This window comes from Lontra canadensis, unplaced genomic scaffold, assembly GCF_010015895.1.
Source record: "Lontra canadensis isolate GAN:19392208 unplaced genomic scaffold, GSC_riverotter_1.0 scaffold39, whole genome shotgun sequence".
Taxonomy (NCBI): domain Eukaryota; kingdom Metazoa; phylum Chordata; class Mammalia; order Carnivora; family Mustelidae; genus Lontra; species Lontra canadensis.
Window position 1 is genome coordinate 1,087,695 of NW_022631033.1, and position 16,278 is coordinate 1,103,972.

The 16,278-nt window shown below is 54.9% G+C and overlaps 1 protein-coding gene across 2 annotated transcripts in view; it reads left to right on the forward strand.

The window, feature by feature from the left end:
- The window catches only part of DLGAP2 (DLG associated protein 2), a 707,896-nt gene that overhangs the window by 273,530 nt on the left and 418,088 nt on the right, over positions 1–16,278 (forward strand). Inside the window, exon 2 of one of the 2 annotated variants that reach the window (XM_032869810.1) lies at positions 15,981–16,107. The exons of the other annotated variant lie outside the window; for it this stretch is intronic. Within the exon in view, the coding sequence (XP_032725701.1) occupies positions 16,050–16,107 (58 nt within the window). The 5' untranslated portion in view covers positions 15,981–16,049. The remainder of the gene's footprint in view (positions 1–15,980; positions 16,108–16,278) is intronic. 2 annotated transcript variants of the gene reach the window in all.

Genomic DNA, 16,278 nt, shown 5'->3' on the forward strand with positions numbered 1-16,278 from the left:
AGCGGTCTTCCTCTGTGTACTTGATGTCCATATACGCTTGTTTGCCTTCACATGTGCCTTTCTTAGCTCTTCACTCTCTCACTCCTCTCCTCGTTTTTGTCCAGGATCGTTTTCCTTCTCCCTGGAGACTGGCTTTCCCAGGCCTCTGTTGGCAACAAATTCTTTCCCTTTCAGTTCGCCCAGAAATATCTTCATTTTGCTTTTTCTTTTTGAAGGTCATTTCCCCACACCACAGACTTGTGGACTGGCCATCATGTTGCTTCAGCTTTTTAAGGATGTCTCCTGCCGTCTCCATGTGTATGGGGCAGGCGGTGTTGCATGGGGCGTAGTTACTCATCTCTGGCTTCTTAGCATCATCCCTCTGGGTGCTACAAGCTTACTGTGCTCCCAGGCCCGTCCGCTGGGCCCTGGTCTGCCCTGGGACAGTGCAGGGCTCAGTGACAGTCCTGGGAGGGCCAGAGATGCGGGCTGCCAGCGGGGCACTGTTCCAGTTCACCTTCTGTGGCTCCCTGGAAATGTGAAGGCAGCAGAGCAGCCCCTACCCCTCCCCATGGCGTCCCCAGCCACTCCCCGCTACATCCTCAGACTGCCCCATGGTGTCCCTGGCCCGTCCCTTCTGTGTCCTCAGCACCGGGAGCTTCTCTGAGGTTCTGGAAGAGCAACAAGAGGACGGAACACAGCACTTTCTGAGAAGCAGACGTGAGTCATGAACGTCAGGTGTGAAACACAGGATGCGTGTTTGCAGACCAGGTACGCAACGCTGTGAGCACCGGGCACGCCAGAGACCACGCTCTGTGTCACCCTGCCACTGCTTCTCTGTCAGCGGCTGTTTCTGACTTTAAAAATAATTTCACCACGAAAAATGTGCGGTCTTGCGTTCTCAGATAATCTTATCTGGCTGGTGTCATTTCTTCTGTGCTGTTTGGCATGTTTGCACAGGTGTGCGAACACACCTGCACAGCCGTCGCTGTCACCCTTTGGACATGGTTGGCCCGCTCTCCTCATCTACACCACCTAGGCCCCGTTTCCCCGTTGCATGGAGTCCCTCCCAGGTCCTCTTCGTGAGTGCGGCTCGTGTCCCCAGTGAAGGCAGTTTTACTCAACTATGTCATTCTTCAACACGTGGGTTATGCTAGTTTTTAGAAACTACTATTGGTATTGTTTCTAGAAGTCTCTTTGTGCAAAAACCTTTGACTTCCCATCTGGCGATTTCATCAGGATTCATTATTAGAAGTAAAATTACAGGATTAAATGTTGCAAACATTTTTAAGGCTCATGATCTCTAAAGACCAGTGTGAGTCGTCTGACTGAAGACGGCGGTGTTCTGGGTGCTTTATGACTACTGCTTCCACTGCAGCCTCACCAGCCTTACGTTCCAGATCATTTTTAACCTTTCCCTAATGGCGTCTTGTTTTAATTTGCATCCCTTTGCTTCCTAGAGAGGCACATGCCTGTGCAAATATTTACTTCCTATTTATATTTCTTTTGTAAATTTTATTTGCAAACTTTTAATTTATTTGCTCTTAGAGTTAGTGATTTCTTTACAATTTTCTAAGAATTCTTTGTAAAATATTGATAGTAACATTTTTTATTGTTGTGGAAAGTATGTGTCCAGTTGCCTTGGGTCCGTTTATTTGCTGAAGACTTAGAATGCAGAGGGGAAGGAATCATCTCGCCTCAGAGAGACTTTACATGTTCACATGGGATAAATAGGGCCTCAGAAGCTGAATAACAGTGATTTCTATTATATTCTATTATCTGGCTCTGGTAAAACAAGAAAACATGTCTTCACTTTTTTCCCTTGTGGGGGAGGAAATGTAATTTTCTCTCTCCCCATCTGAGCTCTTGGTCAAAACCTCTGTAATAAAAGACCGAGGAGAGAAAGACAGACGTGTATTCACACACACAGCTCCTGCTCACGCAGGAGAGACTGAGGGAGGATGAGTAGCTCCCCACGGTAGCCTAGATTCAGGGTTAAATGCCATCTGTGCAGCAAAGTGAAGAGGCTTGACTTTAGGAGACACGGGGCCCTGGGAAGACTGCTGGGGAGGCATGGCCGCTGGTGACAAAGTCTTGGGTAGGACTGTTGCGTCTGTAATCAAAGGAGCGAGACTGATACAAAGTGAAGGTCAAGCAAAGCTTTATTTCGCGCCAAGCATGGAGAATCAAACCGACCGGCCGGGGCCACCCCTTACGAAGAGGCGGCCCCTCCCTGCCTTACCGACTAACTTTTAAAGGGCAAGGGCCATGAGGTTGGGCCTGGCCACACACAGGTGGCCAATGAGATTGTAACACATAGAAAAAGCTGCACAGTCCTGCTAGGTCACACACGGGCGGCCAATTGAATTACAATTTACCCTAGTAGATATTTGAACCAGACTATCACCTTGGTCAGAATTGGTGCCCAAAAGGCGGGACCCACACTCCTTGGTAGCTAGGGAGACAGTATGCGCCCCCACTGATCGGATGTCTCCACCTGGCCTGACCCACCTTTATATCTGGGCTTTGTTACTTGGGACTGGTTTCTGGGACTTGTTTTTGGGTAAGTTCCTCTGCAGGGGGGGCAGGGTCAGTTTAAGTTTTACTGCATAAACAACAAAATCACTGTTTAACCGGATGGAATCACTCTGGCTAAGTAGGCCCTTACAGGACGACATCCAGTCTCCTGTCCTGTGACAAGCGTCCATCCCCCGGGCCAGTCAGACTCCAGAGAGGGGACGGGTGACCACTGGTTCCTTCGGAGGGTCTGTCTTTAGGCAGACGAGGGGCGTTCAGAGAAAGCCTCTCCATGCACTTGCTGTTTTTCCAGTACCTTCTGCTCACAATAATCAGTCGGCCCAGCAGCACGTTTTGTGGTGTGTCTTGAGCTCCTATGGTCCCATTTTGGGGCGGCATCTTCTGCTCCTTTTCACCCTTGACACTGTTCTCTGAATGGTTTGTGAAAGATGAAGCAGTGAGCAAGGCTGTGGTTGACCAGAAGTCTTTGTCGGATGTGGACAGTTCCCACGCAGGAAGGGTTGGTGTGGGGATGCGTCTTGATGGGGTGGCTGGGAGGACAAACAGATCCAAAGCAGTGAGGCACGGGGACCTGTCCCCCATTCCTCTGTATCTTTTCAGCACCAGCCTCTTCCCCGGAAGCGGATGTGAGCGGCCCCATCCCAAGCCAGGCAGCCAGGCTCCATCACTGCCTGCCTTTTAGGGGCTGTGCATTTCCTCTGAGCAGCTGTCCATCTTGCTCTGCATTTGCTTCTGAAATGACAATGAACATGAGTTGGCAGGTCTTTGAAGGGTGGATATGTGCCCAAACATTTTTCCTTGTTGCTGTACTTGGCACTCAATGAAAGTGTAAGTCATTCTAAAGAAAGTTAAAAATGAGATTTACCTCCTTTACTCATGCCTATGTGTCTCACAGAAGCAAAGATGTGATTTCAAGAGTATTGCATTTGACAGAATGCTTCTGTTTTCTGCTCTGAAACTGACCTCATGCAGTCTCCTCTGTGCCTGACCAACAGAGGTCCATCTTGCTCGGACTTCGGCGTCACGTGATGTCAGCCAGACTAGCCGGCTGCTCTCCGTCTGTGCAGACAGGCCCAGGTCCTGATTCAGAGTGTGTCTGGATAATGGTCCCATTGCTCAGAAGGAAAAATCAAGTTCTGACCTTGGCTGCTTCTGAATCAGACCTCCTCTACGCCGGGGCGATAAACACGGTCAAGTGAGGGTTCTGCAAAATGTGTTGTCTGCCTCTTCATATAGAGTCATGGGCTTATTGAATCAGCAGAGCACGTGTCACAGTCACTCTGTCTCTGTGTGCACAGCAGAAAGCCTGTTGGACGTGTGCTTATTACCCAAGTCTTCCTCTGCTACTCACTGAGTGCACAGAGTCCTGCTCTAACGGGAGAAGGGGAGAGTTCCTGTCTATTTATTTACTCTGCGTTTTGCTTTCTTTCCTTCTTTTGTTCATGAGTGAAAGCCACAAACTGATGTCTTTGATTTTAACTTTCCACAGCCATTTTGCAATGTGACTCTAATGAGAACCAATCCATCAAAATTAGGCCTTAGTTCTAGTTTGCCAGACCATTACCATTACTTTAAGTCATTAGCTCTGCTGAGTCGCACACATTTACAGCCGTGATTATTAAGAAACAGTGGAATGGTCTTCAGAAACTCCACAGACTGAAATCTCTAAGCTCATTTAGGCCTTTCCCTGAGTGAAGTCTGGATAGTGTGAAAATATGTTCATCTGGGGAGAGGCTGTCTCCTCCATGCACACGGCCAAGTCTGGCCAGTCTTCTAGTGCTTTGCTTCTTTCGTGTTTTCTGGAAAACAAAAACAAAAACAAAAAACACAACACAAACCCGTTGAAAAAGAAAGCAGAAAAGAAGGGAAAGAAAGAAAAATCAGGAAAGAGAAACAAGAGAATTTAAATGTGCTTAATTCGGTATTTAGTTTTCTTCTGTCGCTTTCTTTGCCTTGTCTTGGAGTAAGAACAGCTCTTTATTTACAGATAATTCACCTAAAAGGGGAGTCACCGCTACTGTTTTCAACAGAACAGAGGAGCATGCAAAAAAATAATGTTTTAATAGATTTGTTTTGGGACAAAAATTCCCATATCTCTTAGGCAGGTGTTAGTCACTGTGTGACCAAGAAAAAATAGAGGAATTGATAGACCAGGTCCCCAAGGGAGAATCGTGTCTTTGAACCTAGGATTGCTGTCCTTTGTTTTGCTGTGTGTTTTATATTTTGCTCAAATGACTTTGTAATCACCCTGCACATTACTGTGATGCCTTCAGTCCTTCAAATGTCCAAATGCGGCCACCCGGTTTGACACTGGGGGGTCTGCCGTGTGCCCCCGTCTGAAGCTGCCCCAAGCTGTATAAAGCACATGGCTGGGTGTTCACAGAGGCCGAGCCTCTGTCTTCTGTGACGGCCATGTAGGAGTTGGGGGATCCGGAGTCACCCAGTTTACGCGGAGCCTCGTCCTGAATCCTGATGCTGCTCCTTTGACGTTCAAGCTTCGAACACTTGCCGTTCTGCGTGAGGTCAGCTGGCGCCACACCGGCGGGGACCGGGTGTGCGGATCCCGGCAGGTGCCACCGAAGGCACGACACCCATTCCTGGTTTTCCGTCCCTTGAGCAAGCTCAGCCCAGGGACCTCTGTCCTCTGGGGTCAGGGGACAGGGTCACTGCCTGGCACTGCAGGTGGGGAGACGCTGCGGCCGCGCTTCAGTTCTGGCTCCCGAGAGACTCTCATCAGCCTGTGCATTACCCTTCCGGAGTCGGGATGCAGCTGCCATTCTGCTCTTGCGTCCCGGGTGCTCCGTGCACGAGAGCTCTGGTGGTTTGCCTCACTCGCCACGTCTGGCTGACCGCAGCCTTCCTCTAGGACTTACCGTGTGGAGCCTCTTCCGGCCATAGCCTTTCTCTGCTTCAAGCTCACTTCCTGCACTTTGCCTTAGTTCGTGATGCTGCTTCTCGGAGATTTTGTCTATTATCTACGTATCTACCTGGAGCGGGAGCGCGCGCAGGCACGTGCATGACTGGGGGGGGCAGAGGGGAAGGGGACGCCCAAGCCCACGCCATGCTGAGCGCTGAGCCCGGCACGCGGCTCTGTCCCAGACCCTCAGAGCAGGAGCTGAGCTGGAGTCAGAAGTTGGACACTCAGCCGACTGAGCTGCCCAGGTGCCCCCTGGGCACCCCCGTGGTGCTTCTTACGGGTGGGTGCCCGCAGCGCAGTGTTGGTCTTGAGGAAGACCGGGAACGTCGGCATCTGAGGTTCCGCCCAGCCGGCTTTCCCCTTGTCTCCTGAGCTGTGGTACACTGGAGATGTGCCCAGGACAGGAGAAGGATGTCCCGGGGGAAGCCAGGAGCTCCGTGAGAACGACACGTGGTCGGCAGGCCAGTGAGAACAGGGGAACGTCTTGGAAAAGATCAGGAGGCAAAGGAAGCAAGTGCAAAAGTCGGAATTCCCCCCTCTTGGTGTGTAAAACTAAACACACTCAGACATTAAGGCCAGTAAGTGTAATTACAATTGGTTTCGTGTCCTATGAGGAAACATTTGGGACCTTGAGACTATTCCGCGCTTGCTGAAGCGCGGCTACGTACACAGACCCCCCCCACAGAGCCGGCTCTGCTCTGTCCGCCTTGAGAGCGCGGACAGCGGCAACCAGAGCCGAACTCCGACGCGCCCTCCCGTAAGGAGGCTTAATTACTCTGTTTATGTCGGTCAAGAGCGTAGCGGCTTTCGTCTGCCGCGGCCGGACTCTTTCGGAGGGCGCCGGCGTCGCAGCTGGCTCTGGAGAGCCCCCGGGGCTCCTGCTTCCTCTCTGGGGCACGACCGGCCCGCCTTTTCCCGGGAGTCCAGCCGCTTCCTGAGGCGGGTGCGTGTGCGTTCGCCGTGGCACGCACGCAGCTCCGGCCGCGGGGAACGGCCCCGCGCTGTCCGTGAGAGCACAGCTCTGACTGCTTGCGGGACGTCGGCAAGCCACGCCGAGGCCCGTGGCCGTGGGAGGTGCTCTGGAAGTCTGTCGCCGTAGAGTCTTGGAGTTTGGACTTCGCCGTGAAGGATTCAGTGGTGCTCGTGGCCGCGTGCCCAGGAAGAGCGCCGGGGGTGGGGGTGCTCTCCAGAGACGCTGGCTGTTGTCGAGACACTTCAGCTGGTTTCTGAGCATCTTCTGAGTGCCACTGGGGTCTTCCCATCTCTCCTGACGTTCTTCCAGCACGGAGCATTTTTCGACTGAATTGCGTTTGTTTTGGAGGAATGAATCTTGCCTCTCCAAGATTCCAAGGCAATATCTCACGGTGATTTCCGCCCTGGTTCAGACCTGCCTCTTTCCAAGCCAAGCAGTGCAGCCCCGGGGGAGGGACAAGGCTGGGGGGTTGGTCGTGCTCCCTTCTCGCAGAGAACAGTGTTGGTGCCCAGACCAAGGCTGCCCTGAGCCCCACCGGTCCCAAACGACGGTGGCGTGTGGCCAAGGGATTGAAGGTAAAAACGGCACGCAACCTGACCCTTCTTGTCATGCATGCACACAGGCACACTCATGCACACACAGTACACTCACACATATGCACACACACATGTGCATTCACATGTATGCTCTCAAACATGTGCGTGCCATGTACACACACATTCACACATGCACCACACACCTGTACACACATGCATATGGTACTCCTGCACATGTGCATACTCCTGCACACATAATGTGCATTCACTGACACGCACACTCTCACTCACACACACGTGTGCTCATGCACATGCACACGTACATACACTTGCACACAGAGACACATGTTCACATGTATGTTTACATGTGAACACCCAAACACCAACATGTGTACATGTGCACTCAAAGTTCACAGGCACACGCCTGCACTCACACCTGCATGTCCGTGCAGTGCACCACACATACGCATGTGCACATACTTGCATACCTGTACACTCAGATGCACACACATCACTCATGTGTACACTCATCATGCACATGCACGTTCACCACCACACACCTGCACATCCACATGCATACACTCCTACACGCACATACGTGTTCACACACATGCACACTCACATAGTACAGTCCTGCACACATGTTCACACACACTCACATGTGCAGACTCACACACTCTTACGCCTGCAGACATGCATGTTCACACACACACACATATCCGCACACGTACACTCCTACATGCGCACACATGTTCACTCACATACACGGACATTCACGTGTGTTCACTCCTACATGCACACACGTGTTTACACACACGCGCACATGTGTACCTTAGACTGCTTTACTTCGTATCCCCACATGACACTTATCTTCCAGGAAATGGTTTCCTGAGGTTCAGAGGCCCAGAGTCCCCCAGGTGGATGCCTAGACCCGTTTATTCCCCGACGGGAAGACATTTGCCAAGTGTATGTAATGGTAGTTAGCAGGTTTGATGTCAAGTCTGTGTCTCTCGGAGTTGGAAATAGTCGCCATTTCTGTAATGCCTCCTTGTCTGTCCAGCAGGTGCCATGACATCACGACTACTGAGCCAGCGTGCTTTTCTGTGCACACTTAGAATCTAGGCACACACACTGACCTGGCTGCATTTACTAGCTGGCTGTGACGGGACACTTCATGGCAGCTTGAGACGTCAGGTTCGACAATCATGCACACACCCCCCACGGGGGTTCCCGGGCCAGTGTGTTAGCTGTTAGTTGGTGCGGAGTACACTGCTGCGAGTTCTCTGCCGCTGCCTGAGGGAAGGGCCCTCGTCCATGTGGGGCCAGAGGCCAGGATGTGGCCCAGCTGTGGTCGCTGCAGGCATGTTCCTGAAGGCACACTGACTACTCTGGTCACTTCTAAAACATTCCATATACTGCTGCTCTTACACCCTGGTGCCTAGAACTTGGGTGCACACTTACACCCTGTGGCCTGGGCACCTGGAAATGTCATTTACTCTCTGGCAAGAAAAGAGCTTTCCTCCATGTTGGTGCTGTGCAGCCAAGCAGGAGGGCACAGGACAGAGTGATGGGGCCAGTCGGGTGCTTGTGGCATTGTCTCAGCCCCTGTGAGTGGGGTCACCTGTGCAGGGTCTGCTCCGGGATTTCCGTGGCTCTGTCCCAGGCAGACGGATTAAGGACAGCACTGTGATTGTGCCCTGTCTGTCTGTAACTCTTGTGTTCGTATGTCCTGCATCAGTCGTCTGGGTGCCAGACATGCGAGTCCAGTACTGGCTTGGTGCTGGCCCACGCCCTCTGATGCCAGATTTAGCACATCCGATGGCACACTCGAGATCTTCCTTGTGTGTCGCTCTCCCGGCTCCATGTCCTGTCTCCAGATGGCAGCCTTCCCTTCCATGCAGTTTGGTCAGGTGAGCCGAGGGGTCTCCTTGACCCTTGACCTCTTAACCAGTGATTACCAGGTCCTGCTAGCACTGGCTCAGGTAGCCTCGTTGTTTGACTGGTGCCATTGCCCCTGCTGTCCCCATCTGTAGAGCACGTGTGGCCCTCACTCTGATGCAGAAGCTCCACGCGGTTTCCCCAGCCCCGCTGAGGGGCCCACGGGGAGAGGAAGGTGGAGCGGTGCTGTCACCAGAGCTGATGACAGAGGGTCTGCCACGGCTCCCGTGCAGCTCCTCAGGGGTGGCTGTGGGTGGGAGAGGGCTCTGCTCTCGGGGCCCCTGCCCGGCCCTGGCCTCTCCTGGGGACTTCTGAACTTGTAGCACCCGCCCCCACTGTGCCCCAGACCTGGGAACGGTAACAGCAAGGCTGTCATTGCGTGTGCAAATAGAGCCCATGCTGGGAACCCCTGAGAGCTGCTTTCCCTTTCCGTGAGGTCACAGATGCTTATTCTGATGAGGTCGCTCTCTGGATGGGAGGATGGGGAGTGGTGTTTTGTCACGTGTAGGGGAGACTTGCTAACCTAGCAGATGACGGAATGGCTTGTCTGGAACCGGAGGAGAAAGGCACACCCGAGTGTTGTCAGGATGGGTCTGCGGCATGGGCAGCTCAGCAGCCTGTCACTTTGTCTGTGGCCACTGTCTTGCCCTTGTGACTCTACCCCAGGCCCCCGTGGCCCTAGTCCCCTCCCTGATACCCCATGACTCTGCCACGACCCCACACCGGGGGAGCACCCTGGGCTGCACACTTGGAGGACATCCTAGTCATATTTGTGCCCCGAGCATCTCCGCTGCCATCCCTGTGACGGCGCACACTGGGCTTCTGCCACATGCCCTTGAACAAGTGTGCGAGCGTACGCACCACGGGCCATCCTCCAGCCATCCCATCCCTCCCTCCGACCCACTCCCGCCTCCCAGGGGCCGTCGTCTCCCCATAAGGTCACCGGGCTTTGACTGGGTGAGGCTGGTGAGGACTGTGACGGATGGGGAGGTCCCCCAACTTTCTCGGAGAGGGAAACGGAGAGGGCGCGGTGACCTGCTCTGCCTGCTGCTCCTCAGCACCTGTGATGTCATTCAGAAACCTTCGGAAATTCATTCTAAAATTGTCCAGCGGAACTTTCCAAAAAAGCGTGTACTGCAGGAGTTTATTTCAGGCAGTGGCTTTGCGATGCTGTGTAGGCAGGTTGCTAGGCAACCCCCCCAGTGCTGAAATAAGCGGGGAAGGAAGGGAAGATGCGCAGGCTCCTGGGCCCGGCCAGGCGCGGCTCCTTCTGGTTCCGGAACCCGTGGGGCCTCCGTGCAGCGGACACAGCAGAAACCCAGGCCTCAGTTTTCCAGGTTGTAAAGTTCCCATGTTTCAGGCTGTTTTGAACTGCCAGTGTCTCTGCTAGTATCCTCTGAGCTCCCTGCTTTCAGAGCACGGCGTGGACCTCTGGTCCAGCTGGAAGCCAGCGGCGTGTCCGTGAAGCACGGGTGCCACGGAGGGAAAAGCACGGACTCTGCCCACGTCTGTGGGATGCACACACCCGCCACGGCTGCTCTCGGGCCAGCAGTTCAGCGTCCCTGAACACAGGCTTGGCCAGCGCCGTGCAGAGCGCAGTGTCCCTGTTCTGCGGACAGACCACAGACAGACCGTGGGCTCACACTGCAGGGCTGTAGCTGGCCAGACACTGTAGGGCAGGAACCAGGGGCTGCCAGGTTTTAGGATTTATTACCTTGGCTTTAACGTAATTTATGTGAGTAAAGTTCATAATACCCCATTGTTAAGAACAGCCATGTTTAAAACACCCGGCTCATGTCGTTCTGGAGAATGTAGTCCCCTGCTCCCCGGACCCCTGGGCAAGCAGCTGGGGCACTCAGTGGACGGTCTCTGTGGCCAACACTTGTCCCCTCACCCCTGCTGAGGCCTCATCATGGGGGAGGCACTGCTCCCAGCCCCAGGAGTCCGCAGGTGCACCTGGGAGCGTCTGCCCACAGCCAGAGGCTCCGCGGCAGGACTGCAGGGGCTCAGCTCTCATGGCACGAAGGTGAGACGGCCGAAGCCAGAGCTGGACAGAGGTGGTGGCTGGGCTTCCTATGCCTCACGAGACGTGGGCGGGTCCCCAGGCGAGCTCTCTGCTCGCCTTCCCTGCCATCGTTCACCTCTCATCTGACCCTGACCTGGCTCTTCCAGCCTGCTAATTCGAGCCGCCTCCCTTTTGTCATCTGGGATGTTCTGGCCAATCCAGAGGCTTTCTTGGGTTCCACCCCTCAGATCTCGTTGGCCCGTCCCCTCCTGTTAGGATGCGGTGACCCAGCACCGCTGGTTTTCTCTTGCATTTCTCTCCATCTCTGGCCCATCCTCGATGGGCCCCCGAGAACTCTTCTCGGCCCCCTACTGCGTCGTTACATTTACTCTGTGGCTAGCTCACCTACTCTCATGGCTCTGTGATGAGCTTCTTACAGGCCCTGTTGAGGTGTGCGTCCCCCATCAGTACTGGCCTTGCTTCCCCAGGCCCACCATGGCCCCTCGTGGCCCCGAGGACCGAGCCAGTGCGTCCATGTGGACCAGGCAGCACCAGACCCGCTGGCCTCCCCTGTGCTTTCTCCACCTTCATGTGCACCTGCCTCCTTGGACGGGTGTGCTCTCACTTCCGCCTGCGAACCTTGTCTGTCCCTCATCATCCTGCGACTCAGTCCTTGAGCCCTGTCGTGTCCGTCGGGCTCTCAGAACACCCCAGACATGGTGGCTTCTCTCTGCTCTGGAGGCTGGACATCTGGGATGCAGGCGTGGGCAGATCCGGGGTCTGGTGAGGCCCCTTCCTGGTTCATGGACGGTGTCTTCTCTCCATGTTATCACATGGAGGAGAGGCTGTGGGCTCTGGGGTCTCTCTGATGAGGCCTCTGAACCCATCACAGGGCCCCTACTCTCACACCTCACCCCCTCTGTAAGGTCCTCCATCCCATCATATCTGGGGGTCAGGTGTTGGCATGTGAGTTTTGGCGGGGACACAGACATTCGGTCTACATTACTGAAAATGCTGTGTTTGAGGCTGGGCCCATGGCCTGCCCCCTCTCTATGCGGGCTTCTGTATGCACAGCCTGCACGCCCACACACGGCCACACCGCTGGCTTCCCTCAGAGACCCCATGCCCACAGGATCGGCCATGTGGCCATGGAGACTTCAGTGAGCAGGTGCAGCCCCCCGCTCTGTGTGATGCTGTGGGGTCAGTCCAGCTCCGTGAGACAACTCTGGATGGCTTGCTGCCTCTTTCTTTCTCACTCCCATCTACCAGCACCAGTGCACTGCCCCAGCCTGGGCTCCCCACGCCGGCTCCCCTCCAGCAGCTCCCCTCCTCCGCCTTCCCCATGTCTCCTTCCACCCTACGTCCTGAATTTGCTCCTCTCCTTTCTAATCACACCTGCACCGGGGCTAGTGTGAGGGCAGTGGAAGGGAGTGGGGGAGTGGGCGATGGACATGGTTGCCCTCAGGGTGGTGCCCGCCTACACCACTGGACTTGTGACCTCGTCACCTGAGGGAAGAGGCCTCCTTCCCTAGGAAGGGTCTGGACACTGCTCACCATGGAGCTTTCTGAAAAGGCCTCATAGTGCCTGTGTTGAGCACTCTGTCCTCTAAACACACACATCTGCACGTGTCTTCGGGACCACTGGTGGCCAAAACCTCGAGTCTGGCTGGCAGCGTCTTCTCCAAGCCAGTTGGGAGTGTGTCTCTTGGGGTGTTGCTGATGGGATAGCACAGTCAAGGGCTTGTAAACAGCACCTAATGCTCGCTCGTGGTTCTGGAGCCTGGATGCCTGGGATCTAGGGCCTGGGGAGGAGGTCTTCCTGGTTTGTAGATGCTGTCTTCTCGCCAAGTCCTGATGTGGGTGGCGTGGAGCTCATGTCTTCTGTTACGGGGGCAGTGAGCCCATCATGAAGACTGCACCCCCATGACCTCACTGCCTCCCGGAAGCCCCCCTCCTGACACCATGAGGCTTAGTGAACGCCCGCTGGGTGAACGAGCGGACGGACGGATGGACGTGTGAGGCTCTGAAAATATCCGCTGAGCTAGTGGACAGACGGATGGATGCATGAGGCTCAGTAAACACCGCTGGGTAAGCCAGCAGACGGATGGACAGACGCAAGGGGGATGGTGACGCTGGCAGGTGAGTGCAGATGTGGAGAGGCTTCAGAGCCCTGGGTGCCATAAGGGACCGTGTCACGGCAGTCGACACAGGCACCTGACTCACCTGACTCCTTTGCCCGCACCGTTACCCTGGTCGCATCCTGATGGGGATAAGCTTGGGAAAGCCGCCCTACTTGGGCCTCTGACATCCTGGTTTCTGCAGCTCCTCTGGCCCGGGGCTGTTTCTGCAGCTGCGGTTTCCTCCCCCGTCCGTGTCCCTGACGACTCCGTCTTCCACTCAGTGAGTCACGCTCTTAAAATAGCTGAGCACTCTTTGAAGGGGGGGCGTGCGAGTGTGAAGGGCTGTACCCCCGAGCCTCTGCTGGCCGGGCAGCGTCCAGGAGGACACCAGCACACCATTCTGCTACTCTATCCCGTGAGCCTTCCAGGTGCTGGGCCATCCCTCCTTTGGCACGAACCCCTGGGAGCTGCCTCCCCAGATTCCCACAAGGGTCTGCCTTCATGCCGGGAGCTGGGTGTGTGTGGTCTTCCCACTTGGCCCTTTCTCACTGAGAGAGCCAGAGCCGCTGTGGAGATGTCCCCACATTGGGATCTCCCAGGAGGTGGGGAGCAGCTGCTGTTTTGGACGCTGCCTTGGGGCGATCAGTTAAACCACATCTAATTTTGACCTTGTCGTGAGCCAAAGCCAGGGCTGCACAGTTGCATCTTGACCTCCTTCGATCCCGAGATTGGCTCTGTGGCTTGGGTGGCCTTGGGGAAAAGCAGTAAGCTGTCCAGCGCTGCATAGCTGCTGAACGGCAGAGTTGGGGGCGGAGGGCAGGTCTGCCAACTTCCAAAGCACGCCATGGGAGAGGTCGTCTGTCCCATACTCTTCCAGGGATAGCGTTGCCCACGGTCCCTGAGATCTGGTCCTTGTGCCCCAGCGTAGTGCCTCTGATGGCTGCTGGGAGCTCCCATCTGGTGGCCTCATTAAGAGCCACGTGGTGTGGACGTGACGCCCCGTGGCACTAGCAGATGGGCCTCCTCCTCTCCATTGCTGGCACGAAGAGGCTGTGCCTCAGGACGATTGCGCTGTTCACTCGACGTCCTGAGTGGGTGAGTTGTGCCGTCGGTCATCGTCACCCATCTCGACAGTTAGCCTTTCCATGGGTTCTGTCTGCCCCAGCCCCGCCCAGGTCTGGCTGTGGCCGCACCCTGGGGCTGCTGGGGTGTAGGGATTCTCGGAAGAGCTGCTGGCATTCAGTTAATCAAGGGTATTCCGACTTGCTCTGTTTTCTCTTTTGGTCTATCCTGGGCTTTTGGATTTACTGGTAGTAGCGAGAATGCAGTATTCCGGGGTCTGGGAACGGCTGAGGCCACACTCACGAGGACAGGAGAGCCAGACGGCACTGCCTGCCCAGTGCACATTCACATGGGGCACGTGCACATGATGGACCATGTGACTGAGGGGACATAGTTCTCATTTTAAGGCCAGTTGGGGGCTCCATCAGCTCTGGTGACTAGCATAAACTCCGTAGGACAGCCACGGGCCCTGGCTTCCAGGAGGCTGTGTCCCCAAGAAATTCAGTGTCACTTTTGGGGACGCAAGCTCAGAGGGTTAAATTATGATCAGAACCCAGACATCTCAACTTTTTGTTCTGTGGCCCACGTAGGTCTGAAGTTTGTTTTCACCTGCTCGCAAACTGCACTGACCAGTGTCCGTGTTAGACTGAGTTTTGCAGGCCTGGTGGCCGCTGGCAGGTCTGCCGTGAGCCGCAGCGTCGGAGGCTGACATGCACTTGCTGTGTCGGTCTCGGGGGCTCCCCCCGGCAGGTCCTCTTTGGCGTAGGTCCTAAGTGGCAGGTTCTTCGTCAGACTAAAAATAACACATGACAGCATCACGTGGAATAAGCCACTGACAGGTTCCCGGCCTTTCCTAACTTAAACACTTCCCATAAACTGCTTCACACGCGAGTCCGAGAGGAGACGAGGGGCCTCACGTGTCTGAGTGTGTGGTGGGCCCCGGGCCACGCACGAGGGGCTTCTAAGCTGCAGCTCATTCCAGGGCACCCAGGAAGGTAGACGTTATCCTGCTCATTGTTCTGTCTCAGCAACATCTGCGTGACGCAGGGCACAGGTGCTAGTTTCCAGGTGAGGACACCGGGCCCCGAGAAACAAGCTTCCCGCCCCAGCGCGCATGCAGGGACGGGGCAGCAGAGCCGAGACGCACGCACACACATCCCTGCAGGTCATTTCGCTCCTCCTGAGGGGCCGTGCTGCCGCGCACTCACGGGCCGTTGGCAGGGTCCCTGATGCCATGTTTGGTCAGTCTGAACTTGCCAGTTAACATAAATTAGTTACTATTTTATTAATGAGCTAAAATAGCACTGTGGCTCCCACGTACGCTGTTGCAGGGCGAGAGCTGAGGGAGCACAGTGTCGGCGCTCCCACGTTGCATGGCCCCGAGCCAGTGGCAGGTACTGTGACTGCGTGTGCACGTCTGTGTGGGCTGAGCATGCTGTGGTCTGTCGTTCCTCTTGTGACGTGTGTGCTGAAATGTTTCGTCTGTGCTTGAGAATGCCGACTTTGATGTATGCGCGATTGACAGCTGATACCACCACGCCCCGAATAACTTGGGGCGACTAATCAATTCAGTAGATGACTGTACACTGTAGGGGATGCATACGAATCACTTTATAACCTGTTTTTATATGTAGAAATTGCTCTTTTCTTGGGCAATGATGATTGAATGATTGGCTTTCTGTAGACATCACCCCACTTTTGCCAAGTTGCTCAGAGCCACCGACCGCCACCAGTCCCTGATGCTCACAGACACGGCGTGGTGGGTGGTGGCGTTGCCCTTGGCAACTGGAGGCTGTGTGAGGGGCCACGTGGATGCCAGCGGCTCATCTCACACCAGCCCCTGGAAGTTTGTCATGACTCAGTGCACACCGACAACTGTACACTTTACTTTCTTGTGTATTGATCACTTTAGGGGATCACTTTAGTGGAACCTTTCCCTCCCATTTAACAAAGGACATGAGTAGAAGGTCGGGCCTGCCCCATGGAACTGAAGCTGACTAAAATCAAAGGCAATCTCCGCGGACTGACCCTGTTCAAAGGTACGCGACCCTCCGAAAGGGGGTCATTTCCTTTCTGTGTTTCTGTGCAGATGCGGGGTCCTGAGCATTGGCACTGAAGAGAGTGGTTTGTTCTGGAAGAGACAGTGGGTGCCATCCTGTTACACTTGAGAGGAAGAAAGCAGACCTGTCATTTTATATCTTCTAGGGATT